The 18792-nt window shown below is 38.6% G+C and overlaps 1 protein-coding gene across 3 annotated transcripts; it reads left to right on the plus strand.

Annotated features, from left to right (window-relative positions):
• The first annotated feature begins 1351 nt into the window (after positions 1-1351).
• LOC132912617 (golgin subfamily A member 6-like protein 22) lies at positions 1352-16427 on the plus strand. Of its 3 annotated transcripts, XM_060970182.1 has the most exons (12): positions 1352-1680; positions 8088-8126; positions 8779-9003; positions 9547-9635; positions 9791-10083; positions 12559-12597; positions 12689-12733; positions 12812-13678; positions 13997-14066; positions 14330-14545; positions 14631-14874; positions 15261-16427. In XM_060970182.1, exons 1-12 carry the CDS (start codon positions 1606-1608, stop codon positions 15441-15443), a joined length of 2385 nt encoding a protein of 794 aa, XP_060826165.1. In that variant the 5' UTR covers positions 1352-1605; the 3' UTR covers positions 15444-16427. The 3 variants fall into 3 exon arrangements, with proteins under 3 accessions (XP_060826165.1, XP_060826166.1, XP_060826167.1); XM_060970183.1 differs by lacking the exon at positions 8779-9003; XM_060970184.1 differs by lacking the exons at positions 8088-8126; positions 8779-9003.
• The last annotated feature ends 2365 nt before the right edge of the window (positions 16428-18792 follow it).

Consider the following 18792-nt stretch of genomic DNA (forward strand, 5'->3'; position numbering starts at 1 on the left):
CTATTATTTAGGAGAATAAATGTATTTTTAATAGCTTGCGTTTGGTTATTGCGATTTCCAATGACGCGAACAGATTTCGTCCTATTTCTATAAGATATGCTGTACAGCCATCTACTTGGCAGATTACAAAAATAACTATTTCCGCCATTACCATTTCTTTCTAAAACAGGTAAACAGGGTTTCTTTTGTATTTTTTCTTCACTTCTTTAGTAAATATTCTGATCTGAATAATTTCCTGATCGTAAAGATCTTAGTTGGGGGTTTCACACAAGTTTATACAAAAGTATATAATTTTCTGGACGCTATTTACGAACAACATTTAAGAAAGTGTGAATAACCGAGATTTTGTTAAGGTAACCCGGATCTAATTCAAACTCATTTCTCATTAATTTTATTAGGTTTTGGTTCGATAAGATTAGATTCTTCTCGGGATGTATCCACGCTTTTACTTATCAATACAGGTAGTATCAATAAGTACAACGATTACTATTTACACCTTTTGTGTAAACTTTCTTTTGGCAATAAATTTTTAATAAACGACGATCTCCAACCAAAATCTTCACGCCACTATTCAGAGTGATGATTTTGTAACATATTAAAAAATGTTAGCTTCCCATTTCACTAAACCTTCCCAATGAAAGAATCAGCTATATTTTTAGAGAACTTCGTAGACGAGGGTATTTTCGCATCTTTATTCAAAAGCGTAGATTCCACCCAAACAAGTTACAAACAGAGACAAGTTGCTCTTTGTAATAAAGGATTAGGATTTGATCCAACTGCAGAACTTAGCGCAAAACATTGGCCAGTTGCCAATAATATCTGACATAATATAACGCATAATCGCAGATACGACGTATTGTTAAGTAAATAAACATGAAATTGAAAGTAATTTTTATGTAATTCATATTGTGAGTCGTCCAAAGACAGATAAATGAAAGAAGTGCGTAGATTTACGCAGATAAACGGGAGTCTATTGCTAATAAAGATTGGCATTGCTAATATGGATTGGTTTGCTAATAAAGATTGGCATTCACTTTTCATTAAAGCGTATTATTTAATTTATTGATATTTAAATTTTCAGCAGGTTTAAATGTCAATAAATTAGAAATCTGGCAAAGGTAAGATGTAAAGGGGGATAAAGGAGAGAAGAAAAGAAGGAATCATGGAAGAGAACATTAAAAGAGGGTTGTCAGCTGCAACCTTAACACAATTCTATTTTTTTCGATGCATTAGGCCGTGTGCCGAAAATGACGCAATCAAAGTGGTGACCGCGAGAGGAGGCGGCGTACGTATACGTATACGTATACGTAAAATTCGCTCCCTCTCGTGCGTGTACCGAAGGAAAGAGAAAGATGGATCGAAGTGGGGTGGAACGATCATAGTAGAAGCTGAAGAAGAGTCTCAGCGAACGGATAGAATCGTACGTACCTTCATCGTGGCTGCAGTGGTGGATCTTTCACTCTGGTGCGCACGTTAACAGATTACGACAGATAGCAACCGTACGTGCAGCAATTCGTTTGTCGACAAGAGTTCAACGAAAGGTACACGTAGCACCGACGAACGAGCGAATTTTTAACCGAAAAGAAAAACGAACTGAAAGGAAAAATGGTGTACGAGAGCGACTTCTATACAACCCGACGACCCTACTCACGGCCTCTCGTTTCGTCCTACAGCATCACGGTCAGTATATATGGGATTGTTGAAAGAGCGGGATGAAGTATGTCTTAATAATGTTTTGCTGGATGGCACTAACGTCGAATAAGAGCGTCGAGTGTAACTCGGAAACACTTTAACCGAACCACCCTTGTTCGGACCTTTTTCGATCCAGAGTCAACGTTTTGTTTCTCGGAAAATTTCTGTCAAATTTTCGAAGATATTTGTATGCGCGGCAGTTTCACGTTTGCTAACATATTATATTTGCAAAATCGATAAAATTGCGAAACGTTGGCTCTTTAACGATCGAAAGATCGACACTCCTTGATTACCCGTTCGTTTGCGAAATCGATCAACGACAGGCACGATATCAACCACGATACAAGTACGATCTAAACGAATCGTTATTGCTGTCGGCGGATCGAGTTCGATGCATTTCGAAGTCTCTACTTCCACACTGTATTCCGATCAATATTGTTATTCGTTGTTACTACTTTTGTCATTGTTATTACTGTTATTGTTTGACAGTTTTTTGAACCTCGAAACATGCACTCGGTGTCTCCTAAAAATCAAATAAATATTTAATACCAGTCAATTACACGATTATTGTTAGTAGAACCTACACACTTGAATTAATATGCAAACTTGACAAGTATATCAGTTAAAAAGAGTTAAACGTATAACTGCACGGTAATAACTTCCAGTTTACGGAATTAATTTTACCTGCATCAAATAAGCTCTGAAACGAGTTACCCGTCGACTTAAACGGACGGAAAAAAATTACTTGTTGAATGATTTGTTTTCAAGACACCCTCGTTGTGCCCGTTTTGAATCTGTTTTGTATGTATATGTTACGCCCTATAGTAACCAGGGTTTCATCGGTTATTGTTTCATGTGCCTGTTTGTGTCAATTCTTCAAATATTAAATCGAGATGAGAGATATTTTCGATCCGAAATAGGATTTACCTACAGAGGAGACAAATAATAAAATTCGCAAAAGTCTTCGTAAACTTTTACTCGAGACTGACAATTATTACATTACAATGGTTATTTTTATTCCGAAATAAAAAAATTGAAAATTGATATAATCGAAGTGATTTGCGAGTAGGAGAATTAGAGAAAAGCCTATTCATAGCGGTGCAGCCATTTTCCGGGACTCCGTCGCGTTAAACTTAGATGCCGTACGACCCGGCAAATTTTGGATCCGTGAACACGAAAACGTATATGGGCTGACAAATCTATCATATGACAAAAACCAACTGAACAGAGTATATTTAAAAATACAAATGAACGAATTGTACAAATGTAACTGAGTGACAAGTTTGGGCAGAATCAGTAACAGAAGGAATCATTTATCGAGAAATATTAGTGAAATCTTGTTGTAACAACATGTTATAGTCGCAGTGACTTCTTCGCAGTTTAGATTATTGGGCTGTTCCATTGTTGATCATGCATCCATCAATGGTACCGTTAAAAGCTGACCTAAATACTTAACTCCTCGGTAATTCTAATTATGTTCGAGAGATCTTCACCGAGGCCTCTAACTCGAGCATCTCGAACGATTTCAATGACAAAGAGGTTGACGAAACAACACGCCGACGAGGAAACATCTTTCGATGGTTGAAGATGTTATTAAAACATTTTCCGTCTTTCTCCGTTTCAGTAGAGGGGATTTCTGAGCATCGGTGTTGCGTTACTCTGCCCTAATTTAGACTCCCGACGAACCAACGACGTTGACTCCCACCACAAAAGTTAAAATTCGTCACGGAAATTCATACATGATTTCTAGTGACCATACTTGCTTCCCAGATTTTGTGTCGTAGCAGTTCATGTTTCTCATTGTTTCGTGACTATTGCTCAAACTGCTCGCAATTAGAATCGGTAATATAACTTGATGTCTATTTTTATCGAACGTCGTTCCAGCCTAACGAAATGGACAGAGGAAGAGAGAATCCTCTTTTTCTTGCGTTGTACTTAGATCTTAAAATAACGATTCCTCCGCATGTAGGAAGAGGGGTAATTAGACAGACCGTGTCTTTTGTCACACTTTCGTGATGATTAAGAGAGAGAGAGAGAGAATAAAAATAATTTTTATGGAAAGTTACACGAGTGATCGCACGAAAATATTTAAAGTGAAAGAAAATCCTGCAGCACGAATGAACGTATTTGTAGAGATGATATAAGGAGGGGTTGTGCCGTAAAAAATTTCGATCGACATCAACGATTCGGAATGTGCGGAGGCGAATATGGGGGCGCGAGATGTTGCGTTCCTTGTATACCATTCACGATGCTTTGATCTATTTTTACACAAGGATAAGAAACATATACTGTGGCAGAAAATAATATCGCGTCAAGAATCATCGCGGGGAAGAGAAAGAAGATAATATTTATACTCTCTTTATACTCCAGAGTAACTGTCATGACACACGCACGATTTTTAGACGGAAATGTCATGACTTTTACTAATATAATATCAGCGATCGATACAAATAGCATAGCGATAATACGGAAGAATGGTGTGGAAGTGAAGATATCGAAAGGAACAAAGTTTTTGATCGACGCTCGACGACGAAAGGGAAAACGATGTCGAATAAGAAAAGGAAGCAATTGAATGGGACAGAAGTTAAACGCATCTCGAACCTGATGAAATTTACAGAAGCAGGACTACTTTCCGTGGGAAAAAGTGCCGTTTGTTCCACGACCATCCCTGGTACCAGAACCATTCACCGTTTGGGGACGTAAGAAGCAAGATCCAAAAAAAGAATTTTATCAATACGTTACCCTGAAGGACAAGGAGGGTGTTGTGCGTGGTAAAAATCCCGCGAGAGAGGACCATAGTCGACAGTTGGTGGATGGTGGCGCAGTGTCAAAGGTCAGCCTGGACGCGGCGACCGAACTGGCAACCAAGGGTCACGTTTTCGAGAAAGGAGTGCTTTCTAGACAAGTATCTACTAAAAGGCACATCGTTCCTCCCGCTAGTGGTCATACTAGAATACTGATGGCACTCCAAACGCCTTCTTGGTACCGATTTTAACAACACCGTTGCGAGTAAATGACGTTTGATTGGAAACAAACGATATCGTTTTGTAAAAAGATAATCTAAGAATTCGACACGACTGATAGATGTTTTAATATTCTGCTTCGTAGAACTTGGAATTAATTCAGTGATGAATATTAGGACGATTAATTTTGATCGGTTTAGAAATATTTTTACTAGTCTTTACTTTTCATTCTTTGAATTTTATCTTGGCATTTCCTTAGACCGACATTCTCACGAAGATTAGAGTTTTATAATCGACGATAATAGCTCAAATCTTTCCCTTTTGTACAAATTTTGTACGAACCTGATACTTTCGCGTTATTTCTTTTTTAGCCCATACAAATATACATATATACAGACAAACATCTTGTTTTCCATAACCATGAACGACTATGGAAATTATGGATTACTGCTTTATACATATACCACCGTTGCTTTATTTTTCGTTTTCTTGTTCGTTTACTTTGTATGCACATCGAACAAATAAAGTGTTTCGATTTCGAAAAGCGTGTTTACTGGATTCATTACTACTCAAGATACGTTCATCTAAACGCATTAAGTTGAAGACCTTGAGTCGAACAATACCCTGTTCTATAATATACAATAATAATCGTATCTCAGTGATACTCTTTGTGGAAAGAAGGAGGAAACCGATTAAGAATACATTTGTGCTATAGTACTATCGACGTCTGGGTTATGAACTTATTTCATATCGGTATTACAGATAGTTGGAAGATTAAACTTTCTATTAAGCTTAAATATCGATGCAGGTGAGCAAAGTTGAAAGAGACCAAAAGTTTTAGGTCGAAAGCTAAAGTTGAAACGAGACACCGAGATGCACTCGTGCATATGAGCGAAGAATACGAACATAACGTAGACACTATTACATTACGTTATCCATGTGTTTCTTGGCAAAGGCTAATTCAGTTGCTCAACGTTGCACTCTAGAGTGTCCTGAATATCTCGGCAAGGAGACATTATTAATGCATACGTGTACCGCTCTACGTTTATAATTGGCCCGCACGTTGTGTGTCTACAGATAGATCGATATATGTATTATCATAAAATATCTTAGCGATCCCTTTACTTTTTTCTTCCGCATTTTAACATACGTAGTTATATCGTAGATTCAAACAATATAACCCAAATCTTAACGTTCTCAATCTCGAAAAAGTCCACCCACCGCTTCGTCTGAATTCTTAAAAGTAACATTGGCAACGATCAACAATTAAAGGATCGTGTCTCGTTATAAGCATTTTAATCGATATTTTAATGATAACGATCAAACTACACGAGGCAAGATGAATCGGACGAAGTACCGGTTGTATTTTTTATTCCATTAATACTATACCGTGATACGCGATACGTCCTATTCTCCAATACATGTTATTCCAAAACGGAGAACAGAGCCAGCCAAATTTCAAACGGGTAAAAGACAGGAATGACAGAACGATTACGCAAAACGTTTGACTCAAAATTCGATCAAGATTAAAGATCAATTACCCGCAACAAATCAAACTGCAAATATTTAAGCTGCAATGAAATCCGCTCGCGAAGCTTATAATTTTTTAACTTGGGATCTTCCATGATTACTCAAAAAAGAAATCGTAACGTTTGATCCATTTTTGCTGTTAGATCGCGTTGCTTCGCGACTCACGAGACACGCGATAAACACAGTATATAGAGAGAAAAGTGCGATATGTGATCAAAATGTTTTAGTAAAAAAATGAAAAAGTTCTGTTCTCCGGAAATGCCTGTTCTCCACATTGTTGACCTTGTGTAACCCGAATCTGTAGACGCCTCGGCATTATGTGGTCCGTGACTACCCGGAAACCGGGGTGAGGGCTGCTCAAGAGCAGTACAGCTATGCCTACACCAACACCAGCTCATCGAGTTCCTCCTCCTCTACGGATCCGTACTCGTACAGCCGCCGTCCGCAGAGGACTAGCTACACCGAAGAGAACGTCGTCAAGAGGGAGAGCGGACCGTACGGATCGTATTCGACCGAGAGGTCATCTAGGACATCGAGTGGTGGCGGTCCTGGAAGCTATCATTCCTCTTACGAGTCCCACACTTCCGGTCGTTTACCTGGCGGTACAACTTACCGCCATTTCTCCTACCGCGTCTAAATTCCCGACCAGATGGCCTTCGATATTTTCGTTTCACCGATTTTGATCAAAAAACGATTTAACATTGAATTTCGATTACATCTTCAACATCTAAGTTATATGGATACGAACATTGATTTTGGTGAAACGAAAGAACCGTCGATTTACGTTTTTGATTACTTACTCGAATCTATTCGAATCTTCATCGAAGCGAATCAATTCGGACGAAGTATATAATTCGATAGGAAAACGGGGTTCAGGTTTTTTCTTTTATTTGCATCGTTTAAATATCGCCGCTATATGGTATTTGTAGCAACACGTACTACTTATATATTATATTACTGTGAAAATGAATTTTGTAGCTGTACTTAGATGTTTCGTAGACGCGACAATTATAGAACACCGTTAAGTACATCGCATTAATAATTAAACGACACACTGAATATTGTAACGATGGTTATGTGAATCTTTGTTTCGATTTAAATAATAAATTCGAAAGTACCGCTTTACTTATTTCGTGCAATATTTAATTGACTTTGTTCGATGGATCCAACGTATAGGATTTGTTTCGTAGTTATCGATTCTTTCTACTTATCAATTGTACGTGTGGGAGTGTTTTTTTTGCTTTCGCATAGCAAATCAAGAGTTTTATATCCGTGCAAGCATAGTTTCGTTTCTTCTAGCGTGTGCAATGATAGTGTGAATTAATGAAAGAGAACGCATTAGAATCTTTGCGATGAAAATAAAATTATAAAGATAACTCGTCAGTATATCAACTATATTCGAATATAATGCGAACGTTCACTTTTGTGTATCAAACTGCTAACTGTGACTAACACTCAAACCCATCTCAATAGACACACAACGCGACAATCGGCCAAATTACTTGTTACGAATGATCGAAAATTCATTACAACTGTCGTAGCATTACTTTTTTTCCGTCAAAGGTACACTTTTCCTTGCTTTTCCTTCTTCCCGTTATGTATCGCTTTCTATCGAGAGAATACATGATCGATTCGACCGATGATTACTATTTGATAATACGCACGTGTGTAAACAAGGAAATAAAGGAATAAATAAAGAGAAAGATAAAAGAGAGTGCCGAAAAGGATACTATACTGCAAACGTTACTAACTGGCTGTTGTTCTTCTTCTTTCTATTTATTCTGCTTCCTACGTGACTCCTCGTCCCCTGCCGCTGCTGGATTGCGCCCGATATCGTCGAAAATCGATTAAATGAAACACAAAACATTCATCTTTATAAATACAACCGAAACGGAACCGCAGGACCGGCCGATTACCTTACCGATCTCCACGATTCTTCAGGTAAGTAGCATGGAATTGACGCTAATGGACAAGAAACTAGCTCGCTTGCAAAAATGTTCACAGAAAGTGTTGAATTGCAAATGCGAAATGCGGCAAGTGCGATTTCTTCTTATTTTGTTAAACGACGCTTTTCTGCTTATTTCATCTGCACTATTAAACCATCATTCGATCGTTACGTCGATCGCTAGAATTTGGCCGAACTGGCTTCTCTTCTATTAACCAAACTCATCATCTATCGCTATTCATTTTCGTAAATCAAGGAAAATATAGAAACGTGCACGCGTTCATCGATTCTTCTTACAATTAACGCGATCGCACACAGGTAAATGCTTTACTATCTCTAATTATCATCGAAACATCTGGAACATCGCTGCACGTAACGATCACGGTAATCGTGATTATGTATCTAATCGATTGCCTATTGCGCTCTGCTGCTAATCGCTCGAACGAATTTATGGAAACGAATGAGGAACAGAAAAGGAAACGGGAGAAAGGGAGAGAGAAAGATGGCGAGAATGAGAAAGATCGTACGCTTAAATGGAGCTAGTGCGAGCTTAAGAAGAGTACGCTTGTGAGAAGCTAATTGTCGCTGATGCCGCTGGGAACGTAACAATTAGTCGACGTATTAGTAAAGCAGAGTTCGTGCCTCTAGTTGAGAAGCATTCCTCGCATGCCATACGTGGCTCATAAACGGCTCGTGACTGTAATCCACCTGCCGTACCATACCGTGTACCATGGCGGCAGTCTGGTACCGATAAGAGTTCATGCGCGCGTACGTCCCAGCGTCCTTGCAGCTGAGATCAACAGGATACGCAACCTGACAAGACCTTCGACCGAATCCTACACGGAAAAGTATCTTCGATCCAAGGATCACATCGTAAGTCTGCCACGTTTCTCGTGATATCTGTTCAGTGCAAAACAGCGTCATCATTCGTGGCCATTAGCATGAGCGTCATCCAGTCATCATCCATGTCATCGATCGTATTACACCGATCATTGTCGTCGTCGTGTCTCTTCACGATTTCAACTCGTCTTCGACACGCAACATCTGGCATCCTTGTTCGGCGGAATCGCGTCGTCTTTTTAATGGACATCTCGAGAAATGTAGAGCTTTTACACTCCTATGATCCATACTTGACGAGTCGCACTTGACTCTGCGAGCATTGTTAATTCTTCGAACAGCCTGTACGAATTTCGTGTTTGGAGGACTACGTTCGGAGCATGCTTAACACCTGAAATTCATAACTTCGTATCGTATCTTTGTCGCGTCTCTTCATTTCAGAATATAGAACTTAATCCAATAGAGTCGGTCAACTGGATTAACCGAATAACGAACAAATCGTAGTAGATACATATATAATTCCTCTCGTAAGAGAGTGGTCCTTCGTTCGACGTATATTTTACGTATCTCTCTTCGCAGTACTTCGACGACGAGGCGAGGGAAATACGTGCGAGAGTGGATTCTCTTCTTCGACGAGTTCACGTCTTCATTCCACGAGCCGTAGCAAGGTATTTAAGCAGCGATTGTTATGCGGTTAGAACGAAAATGAAAGCAATTCTAGAGCACGATTCTAAGCATTTGTTAGACGATCGAATCGCGTAGCGATCGATACTCCGAAATATATCATTCGACGGCACGATAATACGAACCGTTTAATTTTTAGCGACTTCGCGGAAGAGATAATACCAGAACGTATGGGCAGCGGGGATTACGTCCGTCGACTAATCTCTGGAAAGCACAACGCGAAGAAAGACACGATAGAGCCGATTTCCTGGTATGATGTACCCGATCGAGGTAACTTCGGTAATCTGGCTTGCGTTAAATATGTCGCCGGCAAGCCACAATCGGTCAGGAAACCCTACTTCAAGGTTGCTGATTTACGTCCTTCGGACGTCAAAAACGATGTCAATTTTCTGAGTTACTACAGCAAGAACCGCGAAGCGGCGGCTAACGCCTGTGAGTAATTTCGATATACCGACGCGACGCCACGATTATGTATACTTAATGAAACGACGGTTACGAACACTATAACTGACAATCGGACACGAACGACACGTACGACGATTCGAGAAAAGAAATACTCTCGAGTGCACTAGCTTTCCTTTGCGATCGACGTCTATATGAAACAGACGGTACAAATCAACCAATAATTTACTGAATTCGAACACGAAACATGTAGAAACAATAGGAATACGTAGTAGTACGTTATAGCGGGAAAGTTTAATGCGCGAATGACACTAATTATATCTTTCGAAATATAACGTACAATTATAAATGCAAAGCGATTTCTTACTATCCGATGTCGATAAAGAAAAAAAAAAGAATTAGAATGTCATTTGGCATTAATCTCCCTCGCACTCTGTTATCACATATATCTTAAAGAAAATTTTGGAAAATAAAAGCGGCCATATGACGCCGTTGTGTGTACGTTTTTTTGGTTTTTTCTTTCCCGCTCGGTTTTCTACTTTTTCTTCTCTTTTTTGGATGGATTGCCATTGATGCGCTCTATCTGACAATTTTTGCTGTGCTGTGTTATTCTTATATTTTAGCGTATTTTTCCTCGTTCGTTACGTAGTTTCCTCTTTATCTTTTTTTTTTTCCTCGTATTTTGTTCGTAGCTGTACATTTCTGTTATATTATATATATATATGTATATTGTGTCTAATGAAACATGTATGTAGCGACGAAGGTGTGAGACAGAACATTGTTTTTTTCCTCGTCTATGCTGCATCAAACGGTTCAGTACGTTTTTCTTTTCTTACTTTGTTCATCTTCATCGTCACCGCGCACATTAACGGAATAAACGGCAATCACGACGATACGCGGTTTGAAACTGGAAACCGAAAAGAAAGCAAGATTTTGCACGAAGACGAACTTCAGTATCAGGCAGAATCGGATGACTTGGACACGTACACGCGGGTAAAAATGGCAGAGAAGAACCAGTTCGGCTTTTTTCAACGTTTCAGGCAAAGGATGGAGGGATCGAGTTCCAGAGCTATACGAAGATCCAACAAAAAACAAAAAGAAGGAGGAGGAAGTGAAAGAAAACGAGACACCCGCAGAGGAGTGACTACGCTCGCGTTAAATATCGTTTCACTTTTTAAATCAACGAAACTACCGCCTTTTAATTTGGGAACGCACGTTCCCGCTTCTATACAAAGATGACTCGCGCAACATGTTCCTTATTCTAAGATCGATCGCGTGTGAAAATCTTTACCGAAAGTATTTCTGCCCGAGGTAAAAACCCGAGACTGATAGTCGAGTATTTCATTAAAAGTTAGACACGTCTGTGTCGACTTAATTCGATTTCTATGAATGATCGTAATTTCGTAATAGCAGTTACGAGTAATCGTTTGTATCGTACTGTTTGAGCAAAATTTCATTTCCTTGAGAAATTTTTACGCACGATTCGAGTAATCTGTAATTATATTGGATGTTAATACGATGTTCATTATTTCGTTTCTCGTTGAATCTGTTCGACCTTGCCAGAAAATGTCCAAATAAATTAAGCATAACCGATGATTAAAACAGCACCGTGAATTGTTCCCCTTGCACAAAAATCGGGAAATTAGAAGAAGTGGCTTAGCAGTGAATGCATTGCTTCGAGGTAAGATTCCTTACGTGCTTTACCTACATTTCTAATAATTAGGCCGGCTGACATTTTGTTTCTGAAGTGAAGTTGAGTGGTTTTCGGTTGTTGAAAAGAAATATTAATTTTAATAGTAACAGTAACGGCACTGTAACGACAAGAGTCGTTATTACGATAACGATATCACAGTATCGTACAATCTTGCATTAAAAGGGACGAAAGAGTCTCGCACGAGTTCATTTCGTGCTACGAGCGCTATCTAAATATAATCCTAATGAAAATGTAATTTGTAACATAAACGAACGTGAAAATCCCAGCGAAGAAGCGAATGCTACTCAAGTTGAAACATGTTAAGTATAAATCGTGTGTTTTTATTCATTGACCATCGTATTACGATCATCGTTTCCACGTATGTATAATCGGAGACAAACGCAAAACCGAGATAAAACGAGGACAACAATCCGATTCATCGTTCCTGCAAATCGTATTACGTCGTAATATTTCGTCGTAAGAGGAAATATCATAAATCGCAGAAATAATTTCATCGCCGATATTCTCGTATTCAAAGTTCTTTAATATTCTAATTCATTGGTCGCACACCATCGTATGTGTAAATATTAATTTGCTTTATCTTTGTAAAGCATCCTATCCGTGTCGATAGGATATGGTGAATTAACAAATACGTTTTGTATCGTAACACACTTCCCAAATATTGCCCTGGCTAACGTTTTAATCGCAGCTTTACTCCGCGTTTTCACTCGTGTTTATTTCAGATACAGAAATATAGCCTCGCAGGAATCTTGATCGTTAACTGAATATTTACGTTTCGTATTATTCTATAGCGCCAGATGTGCCGATGACGGAAAGAGAATTACGGAAGGGTCAGTAATATTTCTCACTAACTTTCGTCGATAAATGCAGCCTGTACATGTTATTTCGTTGTCCTTGTTCACGTAATTTGACAAATTTTAGCGCGAGCGTTGCAACCTGATTTGGATGAATCAACGCTGAGGAAAGGTACGATTCTTCTTGAAATTCCAAGTGTTCATGTTCCATACAAAACATGACATCGTGATCGTTCCATGTATCTTGTAGAAGTTAAAACAGATAAAGAAACGGAATCAAAGCCAGAAAAGAAACGTGGATTTAAGCGAGGAAAAGCGGAAACGAAGGGAACGGAGGACGAAGCAACCAAAGCTTCGACATTACAATCTATAAGGGAGCCAGAACCGGTAAATGAACCTCAATCTAAACCGGAAACTATAAAAGAGGCTGAAATTGCATCAGAAATTGCAAAACAACCCGAACCCTTGCAAGAATCCGAACTCAGCAAACAACCTGAACCTGTAAAAGCACCTAAATCCGCGAAAAAAGTCAAACCTATGAAAGAGCCGGAACCTGTGAAAGAAGCGAAACCTTCGAAGGAACCTGAACCTGCGAAAGAACCGGAACTTGCGAAGCAAACGGAACTTGCGAAGGATCTGGAACCTGCCAAGGAACCGGAGCCTGTGAAGGAACCAGAGCCTGTGAAGGAACCGGAGTCTGTGGAGGAACCGGAACCTGTGAAGGAAGCGGAACTTGCGAAAGAAGTAGAACCTGCGGAGCAAGCAGAACCCGTGAAACAATCAGAACCGGAATTGGAAGCTATAAAAGAGCCCGTGAAGGAATCCGAATCCACGAAGGAAGTGGAATCTGTGAAGGAACCTGAGCCACTTCGAGAACCTGCGATATCGTTAGAACCGGAATTAAACTCGGTAAATCTAGCGGAATCTGAACAGGGATCGCAAGCAGTTACGGAAGCCCTGCAAGAGTCAGAATCAGAAGCAGTTCAAGGGCCACAACCGACATCCGAGCTAGAAACCAATCAAGAATCTATGCCGAAAGCAAGTTCAGAACCTCAAATTACAGAAGGTGTAAGTGAGTCGGACGAAACAGACGAAAAGAAGGCGACAAATAAAATTGGTATGTTGATCCGAAAAAGAAGTTGCCTAAGAATTGATTAAAAAAATTGTAGGTAGACATACCGAGTCAGCTGGCGAGTATAAAATGTAACCAGATGATTATGATTATTATTATAGCGTACAATTACTCCCAAATCTATTTTATGTTGCATGATATTCGTTTTGTATCGTATATAATTCCTTTGTTCGGTCTTTGAAAACGTATCGTAATGTATTGTGCGCGAGACGTTGCACAAATGAAAGTTGGTCAATTTAAAATAAAAATTTTTAAGCAAGGAAAATTTTGATCGACCAGTTAATGAGAAGATTTTAATTTCAGTGAAACATGACAAGGAAGAGGCGGTTAAAAGAATAGAGCAATACCTGATTAAAGCTGTTGAGGAGGCAAGGTGCGTAGTTTTTAATAAAATTGGCACGTATCGGTAATTACGATATTATGCAAGAAGCGAGACTGTTGGCAAAACGATTAACATCATAACATTGAACTCGGCCAGGTAACCTGCTAATCGATTTGCAATCGACATACTAGCCAAAATTTCAACCTCTGTCGAACTGAAATCGTAATTGAGCTAGCGGGACACGGATATCTAATAACGACGCTATAATCGAGCACTGAAAATATTTCATACGATCCTTCGATGATTCGTTATAGGACTGAGGAAGAAAAGAAACAGGCTGCCGAGGAAGAAATAGTAAAACTCGAAGCGGATGAGGTGAAAGCATGGGAAGCATTACAGGTAGCGCAGGAACGTTTGGCGCATCTTGACGAAATTGTGGAACAAGAAAAAGCCGAAGCTGAAAGAAAAGTCGAGGAGGCGAAAATCGAGGCTAGTCGATTGGAAACCGAAAGAATACTTGAGGAAGAAAGGTATAATTTATGCATTAGAAGAAGATATGTGTTTTTGAATTGTGAATCTCGTACGATGTAACTGATGCATAATTTTTTATATTAGGAAAATAGCAGAAGCTAAAACAATGGCTACGTTGAAGGAACAGGAGCGAATGATCATAGAGGAAGAACTCGAGAAGGCTCGTGACCAAGAGGAAACAGAGATAAGGTTAGCGAATGTTACGTTCGACGATCCAGATGAAGTGAAAGACATCGAACATTATCACGACGATGTGATAACCAGCGATATCACTGATCAGGAAAGGGAAGAAAGGCTCTGTGATCCAGTTACAGATGACGATACGAGGGTAAATACCAATTTCAACAACTAACAACGTCTCGATAACTCATGAGTAACAATTAACCCGCAACTACTCGCAGCCTCCTCGCAACTGCAGCTGCAACTCAGTCGTAACTGATTAGTGATTACAGATTAGTGATTACTGATTGCTGACTACTGACCACTCTCTCCACTAAGATATCCTTTTCATACCAGAGTTTTTGGTATTACTATAACGTACAGCTTTTTTAATTTCCCAATGTCCTAAAGGTCTACGGAATTATGGCCTATCGGAATTATCCATCCCTCCCGGACTGTCAGCACTTTTATTTCTTTCTACCTGTTTCAACGGTTTTTCCTCGATACTACGTATAATATTAATATTATATCTTATTTTTGCTATTTTCTACGAAGGTCGAAGATGATGTGCAAGAAGAAGAACGGTTTGAGATGGCACAAGATCCTTTCGTCGAGGAACCAGAAGGAGCGGAAAGCAAACCTGTAACCGGTGGGAATGCCGTCGAAGAATCGCCAAACATCGAAGAAGTAACGTCTGGTGGAGAAGAGAGTTTCGAATGGGCCGAAGAAGATGCTTAAAAATTTCTCAGAAATTGCGTCTCCTCCTTACAAACATTAGGTACATGCTATCATTGTCGCGTTCCGAGTATTACCATTGCATCTCATTAAATCGCGTATAAGAATAGGATGAACATTTGTCAATTTCGAGTATCGTCAAACGTCGTTCAATTTAAATCGTTTTGAGTCTTTTTTTCTCCTTTATCAGCTTCAAACTATCTGCATGTATTGTTAATGCGTACTTCATGGTTAAATATCATATGAAAATGATCCTCTCAATGAACTGTACATTACTATATTTATTTAACATTACGTCCATCATCAAGCGATTTTATATTATATTCTTACACGTAGATCTAATTGTATAGATCACAAATACAGCTATGCAAATAGAGCGGCAGAGATACGAGAAAGAAAAAGGAAAAGCAAAGGAACGAGGAAACGAAAAAGAAAAGGAAAAAGGAAATGATTATTTATTTCCCAGGCGAAGAAATTGCTTAGTGAATGTTCCAATTATATAGAGTATAGAGACTATTGTATAATATCGTCGTATTTATTTCCTGTAATTTATCTTCCTGTATACGCTTATTCTAACATTTCACTTAATCGATATCAGAGAATGCTTTCCTAGGTCTTACGTAACGTATAAATAATGTATACTACAATTGCGAATGAAAACGAGTATGTAAGAAATTATTAACTTCATATCGGTTATGCTGAAAATGGAAAGTCGGCAGAATTTTATAATAACTATGCAAAATTAAATAATTAAATAATTATGCAAAATATTACCGCGATGTTTTGAATGGTAGCCTTGTTAGCGTGTTTTTTTACGAAGAAAACCAAAAGTATGTGGTGAACAACATATATATATATCTATCAATTGTCACGGTGTTCCTACACTTTATTCGCACAGTGCTTTTCGTATTTCTAGCACGCTCTGTATATTCACATAATATTTATTTCGATTACACCTCTATAGCAATAAAAATTAACAAATGAGTATTTGAGAAGGATATATTATTATCACCTTCACATTTCCCTTTATTCACATCTGTCCATTTCTAGGTACATCTATCATCTATAAGACTATCGAAACTTCAAAACTGACCTTTTTTTGTAACTTCAAGTTCTACGTCGAACATGAACATTGGCAAAGTTATTTTTACGGTAAATCTTGATTGTGTAAAATAGAGAAAATGAAAACATGGTAGAACGAAACAGTCTCTAAATATTACGAAACAAGTACGAAAGCAAAGTATGCGAATTAGGATAATTCGTTAAATCGTTTTATACCTGTTGAAGTTTATCTCGGAATAGAACAGAGAGGAACCAGTGGATGAATATATAATAGAAATAAAGTTAATAAGTATAGGTACAATGTATGCTAGTCCAAGTCCGCACCCTGGCAGCGTTACTTTACTATGCTAAATGCCTACGTTTACAGTACTAATTTGTGCCTTCCTATCCTTATCTTTACCTAAACTTTATCTCCAATATTATTATTCTTTTAATCGATGTTAAAAAGATAAATGCCACAATTATAAGGTCGCTTTCATAGGAAGAACAATCGCGTATATCTCGACCTTCGTTAATATTACATAATATCGTTTCTAGTACAAAGACTGGGAAAATTTATGTGAAAAAACACATACATACATACATAGATTTTACTAGTACATTGTGAGCATCGATAGCGGATCATAATTTCTTCAGAATTAACGCTAGCCAGAGGGCGGAACACAAGATACGATCATCGAACGTTATCATATTTATATGCGACTCTAGAATCACGTCAAACGTCAAACATCAAGGAAAAATGGTATTTAATTAAAAGAAAAAATATTCATAGCGTTCTAGCTAAGATATAAATGATGGATGACGTTGAATTAAATGCCATACGATTGATTGTATCGATTAGTTAATTTTCAAAACGAAAAACCGTAAGCGACAAGGTAAAATCGTTTGTACAAGGCAGGAGGGTCGTAATCAGGAAACCGATGATCGTCCTAAACGTCCGTCGACGGTACGTTGGCCTACCGGTACTATCATAATTTTCAGAAATGAGCGCCGAGATTAGAGAGAATTGACGTCATCGTCGCGACAATAAAAAGAGGGATTCGCGTTCGTTCGTCCGTTCGTTCGCAGAGAATGATGTGTATATGTACATATCACTGAATCGTCGTCGGCAATGAATCGTCGAGAAAGCGGGATGCAACGTAAGCACAAATATGCATGTATGGATATATATATATACATACATAAATTTGCAGTTACACATTGAAAACATTGCGGTTAAACGCATTATTTTTCAATTAAGGGACGTCAATGGCAAACGTCAAGATCTTTTAATAAATTTTCTCGGAATATTGGATATCTTGATTTTCCCTTACTCGTTCAAATATTTAGGAATTTCGATCGTTTCACCACGAAATATGTACATCTTTGTTCTTCTTCCTCCATCACGCAAACGTCAATCGTAATAAACATTCAAGGGATATTTATGGAAGTCTTTATAAACAGCGCATTTACGTCGTCTCGCATGATAAATGATATATGCAGTACTAATATTTCTAAAGCGAGTTATATCCGTAAAACTGAAAGATTTTAAACAGCCATCTTCGTAGTATCACCCCGTTCTGTGTGTACGACATTGACAATGAATTGTGTGAATAGTGCGGCGCGAACGTAAGCACAAACGGCACCTTAGAAAAGTCGATTCACCGATGGAACCGTGCTCTCTTGTGAAATATACGAGTACAACAGCTCCTTCTCTTCAACGATTCAAGAATCTCCGAATTTCACAAAACGGAAAATCGGCAAAAAAAAAAAGAAAAAAAAAAGAAAAAATGGAAGAAAGTGATGAAAAAAGCAAGGGACAACACGTATTGATTATTGTACGGATGGTTCATCGCGATTGTAAAACAATGCGAAAGATTAGAAGGTTTCTGGTTCTGATACCGATATGTTACGCCATAGTTTAAATTGAAAAATAAATTGAACCAACCAATTGGTTTGACGTAAATTAATTACAACTATAACTCGTATAACTAGCGACGAGTGAGATCGTCATTGCTGTCGTCATGATGAATCGATGACAGAGGTACTGCTTTACGCCGACTCGATAATAGCACGATATATGCAAAACTCCATTCTATTCTAAGCGCGCGCGATGCTTCGTTTCCTAATAAATGAAATAAAAAGACCACGAAAGATCAACTGATAATGGGAAAGGGACGCAATATCGTGAAAGTATTGTTTTTCGCTTTCTTCTTTCGTACGAAACGAAAGGGGAAAATGTGGAATTCATAGCGCGAAGGAAACTTAGTTGCCCAATGTTCAGGACTGACGTCAGTACAGAGTTGTTGGC

This window comes from Bombus pascuorum, chromosome 12 (assembly GCF_905332965.1).
Source record: "Bombus pascuorum chromosome 12, iyBomPasc1.1, whole genome shotgun sequence".
Lineage (NCBI taxonomy): Eukaryota > Metazoa > Arthropoda > Insecta > Hymenoptera > Apidae > Bombus > Bombus pascuorum.